Raw genomic sequence first — 24,867 nt, forward strand, 5'->3', positions numbered from 1 at the left:
TTCCACCTCTAATTTGGTCTCCCACTTCTCCTCGTTCCCTCCACCTCCGACACATATATCCTCTTGGTCAATCTTTCCTCACTCATTCTCTCCATGTGCCCAAACCATTTCAAAACACCCTCTTCTGCTCTCTCAACCACGCTCTTTTTATTTCCACATATCTCTCTTACCCTTACATTACTTACTCGATCAAACCACCTCACACCACACATTGTCCTCAAACATCTCATTTCCAGCACATCCACCCTCCTGCGCACAACTCTATCCATAGCTCACGCCTCGCAACCTTACAACATTGTTGGAACCACTGTTCCTTCAAACATACCCATTTTAGCTTTCCGAGATAATGTTCTCGACTTCCACACATTCTTCAAGGCTCCCAGGATTTTCGCCCCCTCCCCCACCCTATGATTCACTTCCGCTTCCATGGTTCCATCCGCTGCCAGATCCACTCCCAGATATCTAAAACACTTTACTTCCTCCAGTTTTTCTCCATTCAAACTTACCTCCCAATTGACTTAACCCTCAACCCTACTGTACCTAATAACCTTGCTCTTATTCACATTTACTCTTAACTTTCTTCTTTCACACACTTTACCATACTCAGTCACCAGCTTCTGCAGTTTCTCACATGAATCAGCCACCAGCGCTGTATCATCAGCGAACAACAACTGACTCACTTCCCAAGCTCTCTCATCCCCAACAGACTTCATACTTGCCCCTCTTTCCAAAACTCTTGCATTCACCTCCCTAACAACCCCATCCATAAACAAATTAAACAACCATGGAGACATCACACACCCCTGCCGCAAACCTACATTCACTGAGAACCAATCACTTTCCTCTCTTCCTACGTGTATACATGCCTTACATCCTCGATAAAAACTTTTCACTGCTTCTAACAACTTGCCTCCCACACCATATATTCTTAATACCTTCCACAGAGCATCTCTATCAACACTATCATATGCCTTCTCCAGATCCATAAATGCTACATACAAATCCATTTGCTTTTCTAAGTATTTCTCACATACATTCTTCAAAGCAAACACCTGATCCACACATCCTCTACCATAGAAATTTATATTAGAGTTAGGGGTCAGAGGTCTAGGTTATAGGATGACATTTGTTGGTGGTCATAGATAACCCATCTGTTGGGTTTTCATTTTTAACATTATTCACAATTCTGAGTGATCATGATCTGTGGCTGTATACATGAAACAAAATAGTAGTAATACTCTGATTACAGTAGCTAAAGACTTTCTTTTTTTGAAAGATAGTTTCATAAATCATGTGTCTCTGTTTTGCTAGCTATACTGATATGTTTCATCACTTGTGGTCAGTCGTTCAGAATTAATTGTAACATTATCCTATTTGCTTTTGTTAAAGATATATGAACTGTTTCAAAAAAACCTTGTCTAATGGCTGATACACAGCACATTATTTCATAATATGAGAATGGTCACATATGTGAATACTGTCACCTGGTTTTTATCATGATATGATAAGGATGACAGACACACCATTATCAGAACTCTGACGTAGATCAGTCAGATTGTTTACTGTATTCTTAGGTGTATTTTGTGACTTGTACAAAGGATATATTGTTCATATTGTGTTAAACATTAAGATTTTATTGTAATGTAGTGTCATTGAACAGAAGTTTGCAGTTCACCAGGCATATATGTATAAGATGTTTCGTTGTATAAGTGACAGCCTTCTTCATCTTGTTTCCTTCTCTGGTAATGAAGGAGTTGATGAAGTAGATGGATTAAAGATCTCATTAGGCCAAGAGAAGCAAGGAAAGGTACCGCATAAGTTAACAGATGTTCAGGTGGAGTGGGATGGTGAACCATCAGATCTTCCAGTACTTTTGAAAGTTGTTACACAAAGTATAATTACATTGTCCAGAACTAGGTTATCTACAATATGTCAGTCAGTGCAAAAAAGGAGACTGCCGTTTGTTGGATTACCACAACTTCAAATGAGGATGCGACTTGGGTTGATACGAGCCCAATCCACGTCCTTGCCTGAATTGCATAGGGTCAGTTGGAAAAGTGTGGATTGATTAATAACTTTTTTCAGACTTGAAAAATAATATTATTTCTGTATGCCTTTTGTAAATTGATTGATGGATACCCCATGCATATTATAAAACTGTCCTTTGTAATTTTCGCACAGAAAATTGAATGCTTTTCATTCATATTTTAATATGAAAAAGATTTTGAGTGATTGGGGCCTGAACATGCAGGAGGATGAAAGTTCTGCAAGGAATAGAGTGAATTCTAACAATTTGGTTTACTGGGGTCAAAGTGCCATCAGTGGAGTGAACCAGAGCTTGTGAAATGCCTGGGGTAAACCATTGAGGTTTGAATTGTTATGCAATTTGCAAGTAACTTAGATAAGGAGCAGAAGAAGGAAAACTACTTCCCAAGCTAAAGGAACTGATGGCTTGAAGAAATTCACAAGATTAAGTGTGAGACTGCACTGGTGTCTGAGTGGACAAGGAGAGAGGCTGAATTGGTAAACAATTTAGTATCATAGAAATGGATGATTTGGAAGACTTAAGTATTTATCAGTTTTATCAATTATACTTGATCACCATTTTCCATGTTAGCAAGGTAGCATCAGGTTTGATCGAGTGAATAATGAAAGGGGAAGAGAGGTGTTTGGTAATAAAAAGAGTGTGGTTAAGAGAGCAGAAGGTGTGTTGAAATGGTTCAGACACATGGAGAGAATGAGTGAAGAAAGATTGACAAAGAGGATATATGTGTCAGAGGTAAAGGGTAGAAGGAGAAGCAGGAGACCAAATTGGAGGTGGAAGGATGGAGTGAAAAAGATTTTGAGTGATTGGGGCCTGAACATACAGGAGGGTGAAAGGCGTACAAAGAATTAGGTGAATTGGAATGATGTTGTTTACTGGGGTCGATGTGCTGTCAATGGATTGAACCTGGTTCAATCCATTGACAGCACGTCGACCCCGGTATCCAATTCACTCTATTCCTTGCACGCCTTTCACCCTCCTGCATGTTCAGGCCCCGATCGCTCAAAATCTTTTTCACTCCATCCTTCCACCTCCAATTTGGTCTCCCACTTCTCGTTCCCTCCACCTCTGACACATATATCCTCTTTGTCAATCTTTCCTCACTCATTCTCTCCATGTGACCAAACCATTTCAAAACACCCTCTTCTGCTCTCTCAACCACACTCTTTTTATTACCACACGTTTCTTTTATCCTTTCATTACTTACTTGATCAAACCACCTCACACCACATATTGTCCTCAAACATCTCATTTCCAACACATCCACCCTCCTCATTTCCAACACATCCACCCTCCTCTGCACAACCCTATCTATAACCCACGCCTCACAATCAGGTTTAAGTTTGTTGAGTATTCCTAGGAAATTATATGTGAGAGTATTGATTGAGAGGGTGAAGGCATGTACAGAGCATCAGATTGGGGAAGAGCAATATGGTTTCAAAAGTGGTAGAGGATGTGTGGATCAGGTGTTTGCTTTGAAGAATGTATGTGAGAAATACATAGAAAAGGAAATGGATTAGTATGTAGCATTTATGGATCTGGAGAAGGCATATGATAGAGTTGATAGAGATGCTCTGTGGAAGGTGTTAAGAGTATATGGTGTGGGAGGCAAGTTGTTAGAAGCAGTGAAAAGTTTTTATCGAGGATGTAAGGCATGTGTACGAGCAGGAAGAGAGGAAAGTGATTGGTTCTCAGTGAATGTCGGTTTGTGGCAAGTGTGCATGATGTCTCAATGGTTGTTTAATTTGTTTATGGATGGGGTTATTAGGGAGGTGAATGCAAGAGTTTTGGAAAGAGGGGCAAGTATGCATTCTTTTGTGGATGAGAGAGCTTAGGAAGTGAGTCAGTTGTTGTTCACTGATGATACAGCGCTGGTGGCTGATTTGGGTGAGAAACTGCAGAAGGTGGTGACTGAGTTTGGTAAAGTGTGTGAAAGAAGAAAGCTGAGAGTAAATATGAATAAGAGCAAGGTTATTAGGTACAGTAGGGTTGAGGGACAAGTCAATTGGGAGGTAAGTTTGAATGGAGAAAAACTGGAGGAAGTAAAGTGTTTTAGATATCTGGGAGTGGATTTGGCAGTGGATGGAACCATGGAAGCGGAAGTGGATCATAGGGTGGGGGAGGGGACGAAAGTTCTGAGGGCATTGAAAAATGTGTGGAAGGCGAGAACGTTATCTCAGAAAGCAAAAACTCTATCCATAGCCCGTGCCTTGCGACCATACAACATTGTTGGAACCACTATTCCTTCAGACATACCCATTTTTGCTTTCCGAGATAATGTTCTCGACTTCCACACATTCTTCAAGGCTCCCAGAATTTTTGCCCCCTCCCCCACCCTATGATTCACTTCTGCTTCCATGATTCCATCTGCTGCCAATTTCACTCCCAGATATCTAAAACACTTCACTTCCTTCAGTTTTTCTCCATTCAAACTCACCTTGCAATTGACTTGACCCTCAACCCTACTGTACCTAATAACCTTGCTTTTATTCACATTTACCCTCAACTTTCTTCTTTCACACACTTTACCAAACTCAGTCACCAAACTCTGTGTGTGTGTGTGTGTTTCCTGATGCTACGTCACCAACATAAGAAACAGCGATCAAGTATAGAAATAAAAGAAAATGTGTGTGTGTATAAGTGGATAGGTCTCTTTTTGTCTGTTTCCTGGTGCTACCGTGCTAGCATGGGAAACAGTGATCAAGAAAAAGTGATAAAATGAGTAAATATTTAGTCTTCCAAATCATCCATTTGTATGATATTGAATTGTTTCCAGTTTCATTTTCTCACCTTATCCACTCTTACACCAGTGCAGCCCCACACTTAATCATGTGAATTTCTTCAAGACATCAGTTCCTTTGGCTTGGGAAGTAGTTTTCCTTCCTCTGCTCCTTGTTTAAGTTACTTGCAAATTTCATAATTTAAACCTACATATTGAAAGCTTTCCATGCATTAAGATAGATTTTCTTATCCTTCACTATGCACATCTCAAATCGCTAAATATATAAACACCCTTGTGACAAGATTTGTTTTGATTGGGCTTATCTTTGTGTGCACATAGTAATGAAGTCTCAGAATATTCTTTTCTTTTCTTTCCCGCATTAGCAAGGTAGTGTTAAGAACAGAGGACTGGGCCTCTGAGGGAATATCCTCACCTGGCCCCCTTCTCTGTTCCTTCTTTTGGAAAAAAAAAAGCAACAAAAAAAACAAGAGGAGAGGATTTCCAGCCCCCTGCTCCCTCCCCTTTTAGTCGCCTTCTACGACATGCAGGGAATACGTGGGAAGTATTCTTTCTCCCCTATCCCCAGGGATAATGAAGTCTCAGAGTATACCACACCATATTTCAATAATAGGATGAAACTCCTTGTTTTTTTTGTTGATTAAGGCATGTGAAGCGTCTGGGGTAAACCATGGAAAGCTGTGTAGGTATGTATATTTGCGTGTGTGGACATATGTATATACATGTGTATGGGGGGGGGTTGGGCCATTTCTTTCATCTGTTTCCTTGCGCTACCTCGCAAACGCGGGAGACAGCGACAAAGTATAATAAAAATAAAAAGAAATAAGAAGGATAATGTGTTCAGTTTGAACTTCTTAGGCACTAAAGTTTCTTTTCAAGCTATAAGATTGAATCTTTCATTATCAACATAAGATATATATTTGATGACCTATAAATTCTTGAGTTTATTGTATTGTATTTTATTATGACAGTATCAAGACCATGATTATATGTATTAATTTGATCAAAAAAGTTCACAGAGCAAGTGAGGCTTACTTGAAAGAGTGCATAAATGTGACATTTGTTTAGCTTTACATGTTTACTCAAGCTTTTCAGATTATACTGTCACCTTTGAATATTTCAGTTAACGTTATCTTTTGAGTGCTGTATGACAAAAAATTGATTTTGATATTGATTATGTAGTTGGTATGTAGATCACTTGTCGTAAAGAAAATACATGACTAAATAAGTTCTTTTATAAGCTCAGTTGTAAGAGAAGAGAAATAATTAGAAGGTAATGATTTTGTTTATGTCTGTACAGTGATGGAAAAAAGGAAAATACATTTTATACATCTTTTAATGTTAAAAACATTTACAAACCACAATTTTTAGATAGGAATTGTGGTCGCTTGATGTGTTAAGTACCTGGATAATGATAAGCATTAACATAAATGTCCCATGTTAATGACTTGTTTCAGGATCAGATGATTGGACTGAACTTTGCAGATGAAGGAGAGGCCAATGCCTTCAACCAAGCCATCAGTGAACGATTAGCTGCTAAGCAACGCAAGAAAGAGGGTGAGTTGGAAATGTTTAACTGTATGAGGTGTCTGAAGCTCATACTCGCCTCAACTTTCATCTTTATTTTTCAACTTTACTCATTATCATATAACGTTTACTACTCATAAATATGGTAGTTGTACTAAAAGTACCTAGAATGAGTGTGTTGTCTTTTTCTCAGAATATTAAAGTGCATAGAAACTGCAGAAGCTGGTGACTGAGTTTGGTAAAGTGTGTGAAAGAAGAAAGTTAAGAGTAAATGTGAATAAGAGCAAGGTTATTAGGTACAGTAGGGTTGAGGGTCGTCAATTGGGAGGTAAGTTTGAATGGAGAAAAACTGGAGGAAGTAAAGTGTTTTAGATATCTGGGAGTGGATCTGGCAGCGGATGGAACCATGGAAGCGGAAGTGGATCATAGGGTGGGGGAGGGGGCGAAAATTCTGGGAGCCTTGAAGAATGTGTGGAAGTCGAGAACATTATCTCGGAAAGCAAAAATGGGTATGTTTGAAGGAATAGTGGTTCCAACAATGTTGTATGGTTGCGAGGCGTGGGCTATGGATAGAGTTGTGCGCAGGAGGATGGATGTGCTGGAAATGAGATATTTGAGGACAACGTGTGGTGTGAGGTGGTTTGATCAAGTAAGTAACGTAAGGGTAAGAGAGATGTGTGGAAATAAAAAGAGCGTGGTTGAGAGAGCAGAAGAGGGTGTTTTGAAATGGTTTGGGCACATGGAGAGAATGAGTGAGGAAAGATTGACCAAGAGGATATATGTGTCGGAGGTGGAGGGAACGAGAAGTGGGAGACCAAATTGGAGGTGGAAAGATGGAGTGAAAAAGATTTTGTATGATGGGGGCCTGAACATGCAGGAGGGTGAAAGGAGGGCAAGGAATAGAGTGAATTGGATCGATGTGGTATACCGGGGTTGACGTGCTGTCAGTGGATTGAATCAGGGCATGTGAAGCGTCTGGGGTAAACCATGGAAAGCTGTGTAGGTATGTATATTTGCGTGTGTGGACGTATGTATATACATGTGTATGGGGGTGGGTTGGGCCATTTCTTTTGTCTGTTTCCTTGCGCTACCTCGCAAACGCGGGAGACAGCGGCAAAAAAAAAGAAAAAAAAAAGAAAAAAATATATATATATTAAAGAATGTTAAAGTTTGTTGAGTATTCCTGGTAAATTATATGGGAGGGTATTGATTGAGAGGGTGAAGGCATGTACAGAGCATCAGATTGGGGAAGAGCAGTGTGGTTTCAGAAGTGGTAGACGATGTGTGGATCAGGTGTTTGCTTTGAAGAATGTATGTGAGAAATACTTAGAAAAGCAAATGGATTTGTATGTAGCATGTATGTATATGTATGTGTGTATGGATCTGGAGAAGGCATATGATAGAGTTGATAGAGATGCTCTGTGGAAGGTATTAAGAATATATGGTGTGGGAGGCAAGTTGTTAGAAGCAGTGAAAAGTTCTTATCGAGGATGTAAGGCATGTGTACGTGTAGGAAGAGAGGAAAGTGATTGGTTCTCAGTGAATGTAGGTTTGCGGCAGTGGTGTGTGATGTCTCCATGATTGCTTAATTTGTTTATGGATGGGGTTGTTAGGGAGGTGAATGCAAGAGTTTTGGAAAGAGGGGCAAGTATGCAGTCTGTTGTGGATGAGAGAGCTTGGGAAGTGAGTCAGTTGTTGTTCGCTGATGATACAGCGCTGGTGGCTGATTCATGTAAGAAACTGCAGAAGCTGGTGACTGAGTTTGGTAAAGTGTGTGAAAGAAGAAAGTTAAGAGTAAATGTGAATAGGAGCAAGGTTATTAGGTACAGTAGGGTTGAGGGTCAAGTCAATTGGGAGTTAGGTTTGAATGGAGAAAAACTGGAGGAAGTAAAGTGTTTTAGATATCTGGGAGTGGATCTGGCAGCAGATGGAACCATGGAAGCGAAAGTGAATCATAGGGTGGGGGAGGGGGCGAAAATCCTGGGGGCCTTGAAGAATGTGTGGAAGTCGAGAACATTATCTCGGAAAGCAAAAATGGGTATGTTTGAAGGAATAGTGGTTTCAACAATGTTGTATGGCTGCAAGGCTTGGGCTATGGATAGAGTTGTGCGCAGAAGGGTGGATGTGCTGGAAATGAGATGTTTGAGGACAATATGTAGTGAGGTGGTTTGATCGAGTAAGTAATGTAAGGGTAAGATAGATGTGTGGAAATAAAAAGAGTGTAGTTGAGAGAGCAGAAGAGGGTGTTTTGAAATGGTTTGGTCACATGGAGAGAATTAGTGAGGAAAGATTGACCAAGAGGATATATGTGTCGGAGGTGGAGGGAACGAGAAGTGGGAGACCAAATTGGAGGTGGAAAGATGGAGTGAAAAAGATTTTGGGTGATCGGGGCCTGAACATGCAGGAGGGTGAAAGGCGTGCAAGGAATAGAGTGAATTGGAACGATGTGGTATACCGGGGTCGACGTGCTGTCAATGGATTGAACCAGGGCATGTGAAGCGTCTGGGGTAAACCATGGAAAGTTGTGTGGGGCCTGGATGTGGAAAGGGAGCTGTGGTTTCAGTGCATTATTACATGACAGCTAGAGACTGAGTGTGAACGAATGGGGCCTTTGTTGTCTTTTCCTAGCGCTACCTAGCACACATGAGGGAGGAGGGTGTTATTATTCCATGTGTGGAGAGGTGGTGATGGGAATAAATAAAGGCAGACGGTATGGATTATGTACATGTGTACATATGTATATGTCTGTGTGTATATATACATGTGTACATTGAGATGTATAGGTATGTATATTTGCATGTGTGGACGTGTATGTATATACATGTGTATGTGGGTGGGTTGGGCCATTCTTTCATCTGTTTCCTTGTGCTACCTCGCTACGCGGGAGACAGCGACAAAGCAAAATAAAGAAAGAATATAAAATAATTAAAGTGCAGATAAGGGATGGATGTGTTGGAAATCAAATGTTTGAGGACAATATGTGTCAGTGTATGTACGTATATATGTATGAAACTTTGTCTACCTATATGCCTATACTTTGCCAGAAAATGGAGAACACCTATGAAAGAAAGTTCATTCTCCAACTTTCTCCAGTCTTTTCATACACAACCTTCCATGTTGTTTGATAAGGGAAATACAACTGCCTATTACCTACTTAGTAGGTAGTAGCTGGTAGGCAGCCAATGACCAGGGGGGTATATTACCAGTAATACCTGCCTGGATATCAGAAGGGTTAGTGATGGCTGTATAGTGAGCCAGCTCCTCACAGGTTTTCAAATTGCATTCCTCTGGCCCAGGTAGCTGTCTTATTTTTCTGCGTCACCCACTCTTGAACTACTGGCATTATGTCACAAACATACAGTCCCTCCTTGTCATAGATATCACTCGATAACACTTAATTCACACAGCTCGTTCTTCGTAAATGTAGGTTTTCCTGTGGCAATCACTATATGCTAGCCCAGCCTTTTGGGAAAATTGTAGGAGCACTAGATATAAATAGTAGGTAGGAACATTTAGGTGGGAGCACTAGGTAGAAATGTTAGGTAGAAGTTGTAGATAGGAACATTAGGCATGAGATTTAGATTGTCAGTGTATTGAACCAGGGTACATGAAGCAGTCAGGGAAAACCATGGAAAGGTCTGTGAAGCCTTGTGGTGAATAGGGGACTGTGGTTTCAATGCACTGCTAGAGATTGGAGTTAAGTGAATGAGGCCTTGCTTTATCTGTTCCTGGTGCTACCTCGCTAATGTAGGAGGTGGTGATCAGGAATGATAAAAGAAAATAAAGTGAAGCAAATTAGATACAATTAAGCCATCATCATTGATAAGCTAATATGTATCTATCTGTCAGTGTATGTATGTATGAAACTGTCTGTTAACCTATATGCCTATACATTGCCAGAAAATGGAGAACACGTGTGAAAGAAAGTTCATTCTCCAACTCTCTCCAGTCTCTTCATACACACCCTTCCATTATTTTAACAAGCCTCAACATGAAGGTCCTGTCACATGCAGATGACCTCAGAATCACATCAGAACACACTGACATGACAGTAGCAATATCAAACATGCAGCATTACATCAAACAGTTGGAACAATGATTTATCATGATCAGAATGTCTGCATCTTCAGAATGTCTTCACTTACTCACTTAAGCCCAGACATACTTGAGTCTAGTTCACACCCTCCAGTCAACTTGAGTAGACAATCCCACCTCAACATGCTCAGCACTCAGTTGTGTGCAACAGAAATAAATAGCATATGCCTGTTTCACATTTCAGCAACTTCCATTCACAACCCCACATCCTTTCCTCCAACAAATATAAAGCTAACAAAACCCTTGCATGCAGGGGTGGCTGATTTGTGTGAGAAACAGCAGAGGTTGGTGACTGAGTTTGGAAAAGAGTGTGAAAGGAGAAAATTGAGAGTAAATGTGAATAAGAGCAATGTTATTAGTTTCAGTAGGGTTAAGCGGACAAGTTAATTGGGATGTAAGTTTGAAAGGGGGAAAATTGGAGGAAGTGAAGTGTTTTATGTGGGAGTGGACTTAGCAATGGATGGAACCATGGAAGTGGAGGTTAGAGTCACAGGGTGAGGTAGTGGGTGAAGATTCTGGGAGTGATGAAGAATGTGGGGAAGGAGAGAATGTTATCTTGGAGAGCAAAAATGGGTGTTTGAAGAAATAGTAGCTCCAACAGTGTTGTATGGTTGCGAGGCATGGACTATAGATAGGGTTGTACAGAGGAGGGTAGATGTGTTGGAAATGAAATGTTTGAGGACAGTATGTCATGTGAGATGGTTTGATCGAATAAGTAATGAAAGGATAAGAGAGGTGTGTGGAAATAAAAAGAATGTGATGGAGAGAGCAGAAGAGGATGTTTTGAAATAGTTTGGACATATGGAGAGAATGAGTGAGAAAAGATTGACAAAGTGGATATATATGTCAGAGGTGGAGGGAACAAGGAGAAGCGGGAGACCAAATTGGAGGTGGAAGGATGGAGTGAAAAAGATTTTGAGCAATCGGGGCTTGAACATACAGGAGGGTGAGAGGTGTGCAAGGAATAGAGTGAATTGGAACGATGTGGTATACCTGGTTCACCTTGCTGTCAATGGACTGAACCAGGGCATGTGAAGCGTTTGGGGTAAACTATGGAAAGTTTTGTGGGGCCTAGATGTGGATAGGGAGCTGTGGTTTCAGTGCATTACACATGACGGCTAGAGACTGAGTGTGAGCAAATGTGGCCTTTTTTGTCTGTTTTCCTGGTGTTAACTTGCTGAAGTTTGGGGGTAGTGATGCTATTTCCTGTGTTGCGAAATAGTGACAGGAATGGATAAAGGCAAGCAAGTATGAATATGTACATGTGTATATATGCATATGTCTGTGTATGTGTATGTATATGTTGATATGTATGTGTATATATATATATATATATATATATATATATATATATGTGCATGTTTTGGCGTAAATGTATATATATATATGTTTATATGAGTGGATGAATTTTTTTTTTTTTTTTTTTTTTTTTTTGCCGCTGTCTCCCGCGTTTGCGAGGTAGCGCAAGGAAACAGACGAAAGAAATGGCCCAACCCACCCCCATACACATGTATATACATACGTCCACACACGCAAATATACATACCTACACAGCTTTCCATGGTTTACCCCAGACGCCCCACATGCCCTGATTCAATCCACTGCCAGCACGTCAACCCCAGTATACCACATCGCTCCAAATCACTCTATTCCTTGCCCTCCTCTCACCCTCCTGCACGTTCAGGCCCCGACCACACAAAATCTTTTTCACTCCATCTTTCCACCTCCAATTTGGTCTCCCTCTTCTCCTCGTTCCCTCCACCTCCGACACATATATTCTCTTGGTCAGTCTTTCCTCACTCATTCTCTCCATGTGCCCGAACCATTTCAAAACACCCTCTTCTGCTCTCTCAACCACGCTCTTTTTATTTCCACACATCTCTCTTACCCTCACGTTACTTACTCGATCAAACCACCTCACACCACATATTGTCCTCAAACATCTCATTTCCAGCACATCCATCCTCCTGCGCACAACTCTATCCATAGCCCACGCCTCGCAACCATGCAACATTGTTGGAACCACTATTCCTTCAAACATACCCATTTTTGCTTTCCGAGATAATGTTCTCGACTTCCACACATTCTTCAAGGCTCCCAGAATTTTCGCCCCCTCCCCCACCCTATGATCCACTTCCGCTTCCATGGTTCCATCCGCTGCCAGATCCACTCCCAGATATCTAAAACACTTCACTTCCTCCAGTTTTTCTCCATTCAAACTCACCTCCCAATTGACTTGACCCTCAACCCTACTGTACCTAATAACCTAATATTATATGTATATTATATGTATATATGATATACGTATATATAATATATATAATATATAGTCGCGATCTACAACACACAGGTGATACATGGGAAGTATTCTTTCTCCCCTATCCCCAGGGATGTGCATATATGTATATGTCTGTATATGTTGATATGTATATGTATGTACGTGTATAGGCATTTCTGTATATATATGTGTATATGAGTGGATGGGCCGTTCCTCATCTGTTTCCTTGTGCTACTTTGCTGATGTGGGAGACTGCGATTAATTATTTATCTATTACACTTAATCGCTGTCTCCTGCATCAGCAAGGTAGTGCAAGGAAACAGACAAGGAATGGTCCATCCCACCCATATACACATGTATATATATAAACGCCCATACACACACACGTATACATACATACATATACATTTCAACGTATACATACATGTACATACTTAGACATATCCATATATACACATGTACATATTCATACTTGCTGCCTTCATCCATTCCCATCGCCACCCCACCACATATTAAGTTTTTTTTTTTTTTATACCTCGTCGCTGTCTCCCGCGGTTGCGAGGTAGCGCAAGGAAACAGACGAAAGAAATGGCCCAACCCCCCCCCATACACATGTACATACACACGTCCACACACGCAAATATATATACCTACACAGCTTTCCATGGTTTACCCCGGACGCTTCACATGCCTTGATTCAATCCACTGACAGCACGTCAACCCCTGTATACCACATCGCTCCAATTCACTCTATTCCTTGCCCTCCTTTCACCCTCCTGCATGTTCAGGCCCCGATCACACAAAATCCTTTTCACTCCATCTTTCCACCTCCAATTTGGTCTCCCTCTTCTCCTTGTTCCCTCCACCTCCGACACATATATCCTCTTGGTCAATCTTTCCTCACTCATTCTCTCCATGTGCCCAAACCATTTCAAAACACCCTCTTCTGCTCTCTCAACCACGCTCTTTTTATTTCCACACATCTCTCTTACCCTTACGTTACTTACTCGATCAAACCACCTCACACCACACATTGTCCTCAAACATCTCATTTCCAGCACATCCATCCTCCTGCGCACAACTCTATCCATAGCCCACGCCTCGCAACCATACAACATTGTTGGAACCACTATTCCTTCAAACATACCCATTTTTGCTTTCCGAGATAATGTTCTCGACTTCCACACATTTTTCAAGGCTCCCAAAATTTTCGCCCCCTCCCCCACCCTATGATCCACTTCCGCTTCCATGGTTCCATCCGCTGACAGATCCACTCCCAGATATCTAAAACACTTCACTTCCTCCAGTTTTTCTCCATTCAAACTCACCTCTCAATTGACTTGACCCTCAACCCTACTGTACCTAATAACCTTGCTCTTATTCACATTTACTCTTAACTTTCTTCTTCCACACACTTTACCAAACTCCGTCACCAGCTTCTGCAGTTTCTCACATGAATCCGCCACCAGCGCTGTATCATCAGCGAACAACAACTGACTCACTTCCCAAGCTCTCTCATCCCCAACAGACTTCATACTTGCCCCTCTTCCCAAGACTCTTGCATTTACCTCCCTAACAACCCCATCCATAAACAAATTAAACAACCATGGAGACATCACACACCCCTGCCGCAAACCTACATTCACTGAGAACCAATCACTTTCCTCTCTTCCTACACGTACACATGCCTTACATCCTCCATAAAAACTTTTCACTGCTTCTAACAACTTGCCTCCCACACCATATATTCTTAATACCTTCCACAGAGCATCTCTATCAACTCTATCATATGCCTTCTCCAGATCCATAAATGCTACATACAAATCCATTTGCTTTTCTAAGTATTTCTCACATACATTCTTCAAAGCAAACACATATTAAGTATAATAGACAAATAGATAAATGTTCTGTAGTGTTAAGATATAGAACATACAATTTGCCTATATAACATCATTAATTTCCAAAGATTAAGTGTTTATCATGATTTCATAGAAGTTGACATGGTCTCTGTTTCTGTATTTAGTAAGATATGCATACTTCAATTCAGAAATATATGTGATTTGATCCTATAGAGAGAAGGCGACAGGGTGAACAACAGCAGAGGCAGTTACAACAGCAGCAGCCCTTTCAGCAACAGCAGCAAAGACAGCAACCACAATCATCATATGTACCTCCTTATGTACCTCCCTACAAGGACACTAAGAAGAAAAATAGCAAAAAGGGCAGTAAAAATAGGAATAAGCTCAGGTTGGTAACCGTGAAAGTGGATTTATCATTAATGCTTGAATGATAGTTTTGGAATGCCAGACATTCTATGGGTTGTAGAGTTGAGAGATTTTGATCTTGTTGGAAATTGATATGTGTCATGAGAAACAAAATCGTCAAAATTTGTACATCTTGGCACATACTTATGTAAACATGATATCTCTTACATACAGCAAGGATGAGATTGGTATGCCAACTGACTTCAAACACATCACTCATGTGGGCTTTGATCCAGACACAGGATTTTCACAGTTCAATGTAGATGAAAAACTTCAAACATTCTTCAATATGGTAAATATCTTTTATATAGTTCAATAATTCTCTTGCTCTGCATATTTTGATGTGAAATTTTGTAGATTAGGTACCAGTCAGAAGGGAAGATTTAGGTTTTAAGACATGAAATGAACATTCTCCCTAAGGACATTAGGTATCCCATCTGGTCTAGATAGCTTTTCTGTTTGTAGCTAGCTCGGCAAGGCTTCAGAATATCCTGTGCACAGAAAATATGGGAAAATATGGGTTCAGCAGGAGGAGGTAGGGGAGGAAAAGTAAATAGGAATCATCCAAAGTAGGGATAGAGGAAAGCAAGATCTCATAATGGGAGAGTTAGCTGTAAATTGATTATTGATGTACATGTAGAGCACAGATGATAAGACTGGATGGTCCATGAAGAGGTTATTCAGTGGAGGATGGTAGTGTTATCAGGATTTCCCTATCTTATTATTCACAGATGCAGGATAATAAAGTAGAAGGCACCTCTTCACTCACCACTCCTCTAGTATTACTGCAACAATATTTTAGGGAGGGGGCTGAAATTTGAGGAATTAATTTTGCGGATTCATGTGAGAAACTGCAGAAGCTGGTGACGGAGTTTGGTAAAGTGTGTGGAAGAAGAAAGTTAAGAGTAAATGTGAATAAGAGCAAGGTTATTAGGTACAGTAGGGTTGAGGGTCAAGTCAATTGGGAGGTGAGTTTGAATGGAGAAAAACTGGAGGAAGTGAAGTGTTTTAGATATCTGGGAGTGGATCTGTCAGCGGATGGAACCATGGAAGCGGAAGTGGATCATAGGGTGGGGGAGGGGGTGAAAATTTTGGGAGCCTTGAAAAATGTGTGGAAGTCGAGAACATTATCCCGGAAAGCAAAAATGGGTATGTTTGAAGGAATAGTGGTTCCAACAATGTTGTATGGTTGCGAGGCGTGGGCTATGGATAGAGTTGTGCGCAGGAGGATGGATGTGCTGGAAATGAGATGTTTGAGGACAATGTGTGGTGTGAGGTGGTTTGATCGAGTAAGTAACGTAAGGGTAAGAGAGATGTGTGGAAATAAAAAGAGTGTGGTTGAGAGAGCAGAAGAGGGTGTTTTGAAATGGTTTGGGCACATGGAGAGAATGAGTGAGGAAAGATTGACCAAGAGGATATATGTGTCGGAGGTGGAGGGAACGAGGAGAAGAGGGAGACCAAATTGGAGGTGGAAAGATGGAGTGAAAAGGATTTTGTGTGATCGGGGCCTGTACATGCAGGAGGGTGAAAGGAGGGCAAGGAATAGAGTGAATTGGAGCGATGTGGTATACAGGGGTTGACGTGCTGTCAGTGGATTGAATCAAGGCATGTGAAGCGTCCGGGGTAAACCATGGAAAGCTGTGTAGGTATGTATATTTGCGTGTGTGGACGTGTGTATGTACATGTGTATGGGGGGGGTTGGGCCATTTCTTTCGTCTGTTTCCTTGCGCTACCTCGCAAACGCGGGAGACAGCGACGAGGTATAAAAAAAAAAAAAAAAAGTAATTAGAATCACAGATAAGTACATACAGGGGAGAATGAATACTGGTCCTGTATTACCTGCATTTCTTAAAAGGTGACTAAAAGGGTTGAGTGTGAGGGGGCTGGAAATCTTCCCCTCCAGTTTTGTTTTCCAAAGGAATAGAAAAGTGGGCTAAGTGAGAATTTTTTCCCCCCTAATTCTCTCTCAACTTTACTTACTGTTACCTTGCTGATGCAGGAAATGGCAAATGTGTTTGAAAAAATATGTGCAATTCTACTTATTTTGATATTTTTTCATCCTTGGGGAAAGGGAAGAGATAATGCTTTCTGTGTATCTCCTGGATGCCGTGGAAATTGATTGAGGGGGATGGGACCATGAGGGCTGTTAAATTCTTCTTTGTGTATTATCATTTTTTACAAGTGGAGACAGAGGAAAGAGCTGAGCAAGAAAGTTTCCTCTAGTGTCAATTCTTCTGTTCTTACCTCTACCTCATTAATGCAAGAAAAGGTGAGCAGATATAAGAAAATAAATTTTTTTGTGAGAAGTGTAGTGTAAGAGAAACTTGATTAGGTAATACATGATGTTATATTTATTTTTTTTTTTTTATTATACTTTGTCGCTGTCTCCCGCGTTTGCGAGGTAGCGCAAGGAAACAGACGAAAGAAATGGCCCAACCCCCCCCATACACATGTATATACATACGTCCACACACGCAAATATACATACCTACACAGCTTTCCATGGCTTACCCCAGACGCTTCACATGCCTTGATTCAATCCACTGACAGCACGTCAATCCCGGTATACCACATCGCTCCAATTCACTCTATTCCTTGCCCTCCTTTCACCCTCCTGCATGTTCAGGCCCCGATCACACAAAATCTTTTTCACTCCATCTTTCCACCTCCAATTTGGTCTCCCTCTTCTCCTTGTTCCCTCCACCTCCGACACATATATCCTCTTGGTCAATCTTTCCTCACTCATCCTCTCCATGTGCCTAAACCACTTCAAAACACCCTCTTCTGCTCTCTCAACCACGCTCTTTTTATTTCCACACATCTCCCTTACCCTTACGTTACTCACTCGATCAAACCACCTCACACCACACATTGTCCTCAAACATCTCATTTCCAGCACATCCATCCTCCTGTGCACAACTCTATCCATAGCCCACGCCTCGCAACCATACAACATTGTTGGAACCACTATTCCTTCAAACATACCCATTTTTGCTTTCCGAGATAATGTTCTCGACTTCCACACATTCTTCAAGGCCCCCAGAATTTTCGCCCCCTCCCCCACCCTATGATCCACTTCCGCTTCCATGGTTCCATCCGCTGCCAGATCCACTCCCAGATATCTAAAACACTTCACTTCCTCCAGTTTTTCTCCATTCAAACTCACCTCCCAATTGACTTGACCCTCAACCCTACTGTACCTAATAACCTTGCTCTTATTCACATTTACTCTTAACTTTCTTCTTCCACACACTTTACCAAACTCAGTCACCAGCTTCTGCAGTTTCTCACATGAATCAGCCACCAGCGCTGTATCATCAGCGAACAACAACTGACTCACTTCCCAAGCTCTCTCATCCCCAACAGACTTCATACTTGCCCCTCTTTCCAAAACTCTTGCATTTACCTCCCTAACAACCCCATCCATAAACAAATTAAACAACCATGGAGACATCACACACCCCTGCCGCAAACCTACATTCACTGAGAACCAATCACTTTCCTCTCTTCCTACACGTACACATGCCTTACATCCTCCATAAAAACTTTTCACTGCTTCTAACAACTTTCCTCCCACACCATATAGTCTTAATACCTTCCACAGAGCATCTCTATCAACTCTATCATATGCCTTCTCCAGATCCATAAATGCTACATACAAATCCATTTGCTTTTCTAAGTATTTCTCACATACATTCTTTAAAGCAAACACCTGATCCACACATCGTCTACCACTTCTGAAACCACACTGCTCTTCCCCAATCTGATGCTCTGTACATGCCTTCACCTTCTCAATCAATACCCTCCCATATAATTTACCAGGAATACTCAACAAACTTATACCTCTGTAATTTGAGCACTCACTCTTATCTCCTTTGCCTTTGTACAATGGCACTATGCACGCATTCCGCCAATCCTCAGGCACCTCACCATGAGTCATACATACATTAAATAACCTTACCAACCAGTCAACAATACAGTCACCCCCTTTTTTAATAAATTCCACTGCAATACCATCCAAACCTGCTGCCTTGCCGGCTTTCATCTTCCGCAAAGCTTTCACTACCTCTTCTCTGTTTACCAAATCATTTTCCTTAACCCTCTCACTTTGCACACCACCTCGACCAAAACACCCTATATCTGCCACTCTATCATCAAACACATTCAACAAACCTCCAAAATACTCACTCCATCTCCTTCTCACATCACCACTACTTGTTATCACCTCCCCATTTGTGCCCTTTACTGAAGTTCCCATTTGCTCCCTTGTCTTACGCACTTTATTTACCTCCTTCCAGAACATCTTTCTATTCTCCCTAAAATTTATATATCTTTTTTATCTTTTTTATTCCTGGGGATAGGGGAGAAAGAATACTTCCCATGTATTCCCTTCATATCGTAAAAGGTGACTAAAGGGGAGGCAGCAGGGGGCTGGAAATCCTCCCCTCCAGTCTTTACTTTTCCAAAAGAAGGAACACGAGAAGGGGGCCAAGTGAGGATTTTTCCTATTAGGCTCAGCCCTCTGTTCCTAATGCTATCTCACTAACATGGGAGATGGCAAATATGTATGAAAAAGAAAATATTTATCTTTTTCCATTTTGTAGTCTTTGATACAGACTGTGAACAACAATTATCTTCTGCAGGTTGGTGTAAGTCAGCAGCAGCTATCAGACACTCGCACAAGGGAGTTTATTTATGACTTCATTGCAAAAAATGGTGGTGTTGAGAAAGCTGTGCAGGAGACACAGCGTTATGCCACTCAACCCTCAAATACCAGTTCCTCCATGGATTATTCCTCCATGTCTCCTCCCCCACCACCTGCTAAATCAGTGCCCCCTCCAACACCCCCAACTGTCCCATTGCATAACTCTTTTGCAGGCTCAAGGGCTGCTCCACCACCTCCTCCTCCTCGCTCCAACAACCATGGCCACCCACACCCACCTCCTCCTCCCAGTTCTGCTCCACCTCCACCACCGCCCCATCCTCGAGGTCCTATGCCTCCTCCTCCCGGGCAGATTGTTGCAGGTATTGTTTCTAATTTCTGTTTGTTATGTTACAGGTACTGTGGTAACATGATATTTTCTGTTTGAATAGCTATGTTTTATAATACAGAGTTTCATTTGATTTTATAGCTTTTAGTCTTTAATTTCACTGTTGTACATTCATTTGCTTTGAAGAATGTATGTGAGAAATACTTAGAAAAGCAAATGGATTTGTATGTAGCATTTATGGATCTGGAGAAGGCATATGATAGAGTTGATAGAGATGCTTTGTGGAAGGTATTAAGAATATATGGTGTGGGAGGAAAGTTGTTAGAAGCAGTGAAAAGTTTTTATCGAGGATGTAAGGCATGTGTACGTGTAGGAAGAGAGGAAAGTGATTGGTTCTCAGTGAATGTAGGTTTGCGGCAGGGGTGTGTGATGTCTCCATGGTTGTTTAATTTGTTTATGGATGGGGTTGTTAGGGAGGTAAATGCAAGAGTTTTGGAAAGAGGGGCAAGTATGAAGTCTGTTGGGGATGAGAGAGCTTGGGAAGTGAGTCAGTTGTTGTTCGCTGATGATACAGCGCTGGTGGCTGATTCATGTGAGAAACTGCAGAAGCTGGTGACTGAGTTTGGTAGAGTGTGTGGAAGAAGAAAGTTAAGAGTAAATGTGAATAAGAGCAAGGTTATTAGGTACAGTAGGGTTGAGGGTCAAGTCAATTGGGAGGTGAGTTTGAATGGAGAAAAACTGGAGGAAGTGAAGTGTTTTAGATATCTGGGAGTGGATCTGGCAGCGGATGGAACCATGGAAGCGGAAGTGGATCATAGGGTTGGGGAGGGGGCGAAAATTCTGGGGGCCTTGAAGAATGTGTGGAAGTCAAGAACATTATCTCGGAAAGCAAAAATGGGTATGTTTGAAGGAATAGTGGTTCCAACAATGTTGTATGGTTGCGAGGCGTGGGCTATGGATAGAGTTGTGCACAGGAGGATGGATGTGCTGGAAATGAGATGTTTGAGGACAATGTGTGGTGTGAGGTGGTTTGATCGAGTGAGTAACGTAAGAGTAAGAGAGATGTGTGGAAATAAAAAGAGCGTGGTTGAGAGAGCATAAGAGGGTGTTTTGAAGTGGTTTGGGCACATGGAGAGAATGAGTGAGGAAAGATTGACCATGAGGATATATGTGTCGGAGGTGGAGGGAACGAGGAGAAGAGGGAGACCAAATTGGAGGTGGAAAGATGGAGTGAAAAAGATTTTGTGTGATCGGGGCCTGAACATGCAGGAGGGTGAAAGGAGGGCAAGGAATAGAGTGAATTGGAGCGATGTGGTATACCGGGGTTGACGTGCTGTCAGTGGATTGAATCAAGGCATGTGAAGTGTCTGGGGTAAACCATGGAAAGCTGTGTAGGTATGTATATTTGCGTGTGTGGACATATGTATATACATGTGTATGGGGGGGGGGTTGGGCCATTTCTTTCGTCTGTTTCCTTGCGCTACCTCGCAAACGCGGGAGACAGCGACAAAGTATAATAAAAAAAAAAAAATAACATTCATTAACTATAGTATGATATAAAATGCGATAATGTGGGATTGCTGTAAACACTTATTCATGGCTTTTTAGAAAACCTCATTCTATATATAATATGAAAGTATCAAGTGGTATTTTCTTTGATTCATGGCTTTTTGAAAACCTCATTCCTATACATAGAATGAAAGTACCATTTGGTATTTTCATTGATTCTGAGGAGCTTTATTTCAAAAGTTTCATCCCAATTTTATCTTTATCTTATGTTTTCCTTGATACAATGCTTCTCAACCTGTTTTATTTCATGGCACACTGAATGAAGTTTTGCCAGCACATTTCTGTTATTATGCATAATCCAGTGAAAGAAAGTGAAATGAAAATCTTATGATACTCACTTGATGAGCATAGTAAATCAAATGTAGTGCCTTTATAGTCACATATGTATTTTAGTGATTTACCAAATATACTTTCTTAAGATATATTTTGCAGTTTTTTGTTAAGCCAGTGCATTATGATTTTGATTTTCATAGATAGAAATATATCAGCACGCTAGTCGTGAAGTACTGCCTAAATATCCAGGAAGCTATATCCTTGATTTAACTCTTGAATGACTTATCCCTGTTAAATTTAGGGAGCCCCCAGAACTAGGATATATCAAAAAATTTAGAAATTAACTTAGTCATATAATTCGGTAGGAAATATCAAGAAGATATATATATTTTTTTTTATTTTTATTTTGCTTTGTCGCTGTCTCCCGCGTTTGCGAGGTAGCGCAAGGAAACAGACAAAAGAAATGGCCCAACCCATCCCCATACACATGTATATACATACACGTCCACACACGCAAATATACATACCTATACATCTCAATGTATACATATATATACACACACAGACACATACATATACACCCATGCACACAATTGACACTGTCTGCCTTTATTCATTCCCATCGCCACCTCGCCACACATGGAATACCATCCCCCTCCCCCCTCATGTGTGCGAGGTAGTGCAAGGAAAAGACAACAAAGGCCCCATTCGTTCACACTCAGTCTCTAGCTGTCATGCAATAATGCCCGAAACCACAGCTCCCTTTCCACTTCCAGGCCCCACAGAACTTTCCATGGTTTACCCCAGACGCTTCACATGCCCTGATTCAATCCATTGACAGCACGTCAACCCCGGTATACCACATCGATCCAATTCACTCTATTCCTTGCCCTCCTTTCACCCTCCTGCATGTTCAGGCCCCGATCACACAACATCTTTTTCACTCCATCTTTCCACCTCCAATTTGGTCTCCCACTTCTCCTCGTTCCCTCCACCTCCGACATATATATCCTCTTGGTCAATCTTTCCTCACTCATTCTCTCCATGTGCCCAGACCATTTCAAAACACCCTCTTCTGCTCTCTCAACCACGCTCTTTTTATTTCCACACATCTCTCTTACCCTTACGTTACTTACTCGAAATATCAAGAAGATATATATATATATATATTTTTTTTTTTTTTTTTTTTTTTTTTTTTTTTTTTTTTAGACTTTGTCGCTGTCTCCCGCGTTTGCGAGGTAGCGCAAGGAAACAGACGAAAGAAATGGCCCAACCCCCCCCATACACATGTACATACACACGTCCACACACGGAAATATACATACCTACACAGCTTTCCATGGTTTACCCCGGACGCTTCACATGCCCTGATTCAATCCACTGACAGCACGTCAACCCCTGTATACCACATCGCTCCAATTCACTCTATTCCTTGCCCTCCTTTCACCCTCCTGCATGTTCAGGCCCCGATCACACAAAATCCTTTTCACTCCATCTTTCCACCTCCAATTTGGTCTCCCTCTTCTCCTCGTTCCCTCCACCTCCGACACATATATCCTCTTGGTCAATCTTTCCTCACTCATTCTCTCCATGTGCCCAAACCATTTCAAAACACCCTCTTCTGCTCTCTCAACCACGCTCTTTTTATTTCCACACATCTCTCTTACCCTTACGTTACTTACTCGATCAAACCACCTCACACCACACATTGTCCTCAAACATCTCATTTCCAGCACATCCATCCTCCTGCGCACAACTCTATCCATAGCCCACGCCTCGCAACCATACAACATTGTTGGAACTACTGTTCCTTCAAACATACCCATTTTTGCTTTCCGGGATAATGTTCTCGACTTCCACACATTTTTCAAGGCTCCCAAAATTTTCGCCCCCTCCCCCACCCTATGATCCACTTCCGCTTCCATGGTTCCATCCGCTGACAGATCCACTCCCAGATATCTAAAACACTTCACTTCCTCCAGTTTTTCACCATTCAAACTCACCTCCCAATTGACTTGACCCTCAACCCTACTGTACCTAATAACCTTGCTCTTATTCACATTTACTCTTAACTTTCTTCTTCCACACACTTTACCAAACTCCGTCACCAGCTTCTGCAGTTTCTCACATGAATCCGCCACCAGCGCTGTATCATCAGCGAACAACAACTGACTCACTTCCCAAGCTCTCTCATCCCCAACAGACTTCATACTTGCCCCTCTTTCCAAGACTCTTGCATTTACCTCCCTAACAACCCCATCCATAAACAAATTAAACAACCATGGAGACATCACACACCCCTGCCGCAAACCTACATTCACTGAGAACCAATCACTTTCCTCTCTTCCTACACGTACACATGCCTTACATCCTCGATAAAAACTTTTCACTGCTTCTAACAACTTGCCTCCCACACCATATATTCTTAATACCTTCCACAGAGCATCTCTATCAACTCTATCATATGCCTTCTCCAGATCCATAAATGCTACATACAAATCCATTTGCTTTTCTAAGTATTTCTCACATACATTCTTCAAAGCAAACACCTGATCCACACATCCTCTACCACTTCTGAAACCACACTGCTCTTCCCCAATCTGATGCTCTGTACATGCCTTCACCCTCTCAATCAATACCCTCCCATATAATTTACCAGGAATACTCAACAAACTTATACCTCTGTAATTTGAGCACTCACTCTTATCCCCTTTGCCTTTGTACAATGGCACTATGCACGCATTCCGCCAATCCTCAGGCACCTCACCATGAGTCATACATACATTAAATAACCTTACCAACCAGTCAACAATACAGTCACCCCCTTTTTTAATAAATTCCACTGCAATACCATCCAAACCTGCTGCCTTGCCGGCTTTCATCTTCCGCAAAGCTTTTACTACCTCTTCTCTGTTTACCAAATCATTTTCCCTAACCCTCTCACTTTGCACACCACCTCGACCCAAACACCCTATATCTGCCACTCTGTCATCAGACACATTCAACAAACCTTCAAAATACTCATTCCATCTCCTTCTCACATCACCACTACTTGTTATCACCTCCCCATTTACGCCCTTCACTGA

General features: G+C 41.5%; 1 protein-coding gene across 6 annotated transcripts in view; it reads left to right on the top strand.

Annotated features, from left to right (window-relative positions):
• The window catches only part of LOC139753139 (actin nucleation-promoting factor WAS-like), an 82,490-nt gene that overhangs the window by 28,609 nt on the left and 29,014 nt on the right, over positions 1–24,867 (top strand). For 4 of the 6 annotated variants that reach the window (XM_071669286.1, XM_071669289.1, XM_071669285.1 and 1 more), the window contains 4 exons: positions 6,242–6,341; positions 14,757–14,931; positions 15,123–15,240; positions 19,592–19,973. In XM_071669286.1, the coding sequence (XP_071525387.1) occupies positions 6,242–6,341; positions 14,757–14,931; positions 15,123–15,240; positions 19,592–19,973 (775 nt within the window). Of the gene's footprint in view, positions 1–1,535; positions 2,045–6,241; positions 6,342–14,756; positions 14,932–15,122; positions 15,241–19,591; positions 19,974–24,867 lie in introns of those variants that run through there. The other 2 variants (XM_071669283.1, XM_071669284.1) reach the window with 2 other exon arrangements.

The sequence above is a fragment of the Panulirus ornatus genome, chromosome 14, assembly GCF_036320965.1.
Source record: "Panulirus ornatus isolate Po-2019 chromosome 14, ASM3632096v1, whole genome shotgun sequence".
In the NCBI taxonomy this organism is placed as follows: Eukaryota; Metazoa; Arthropoda; class Malacostraca; order Decapoda; family Palinuridae; genus Panulirus; species Panulirus ornatus.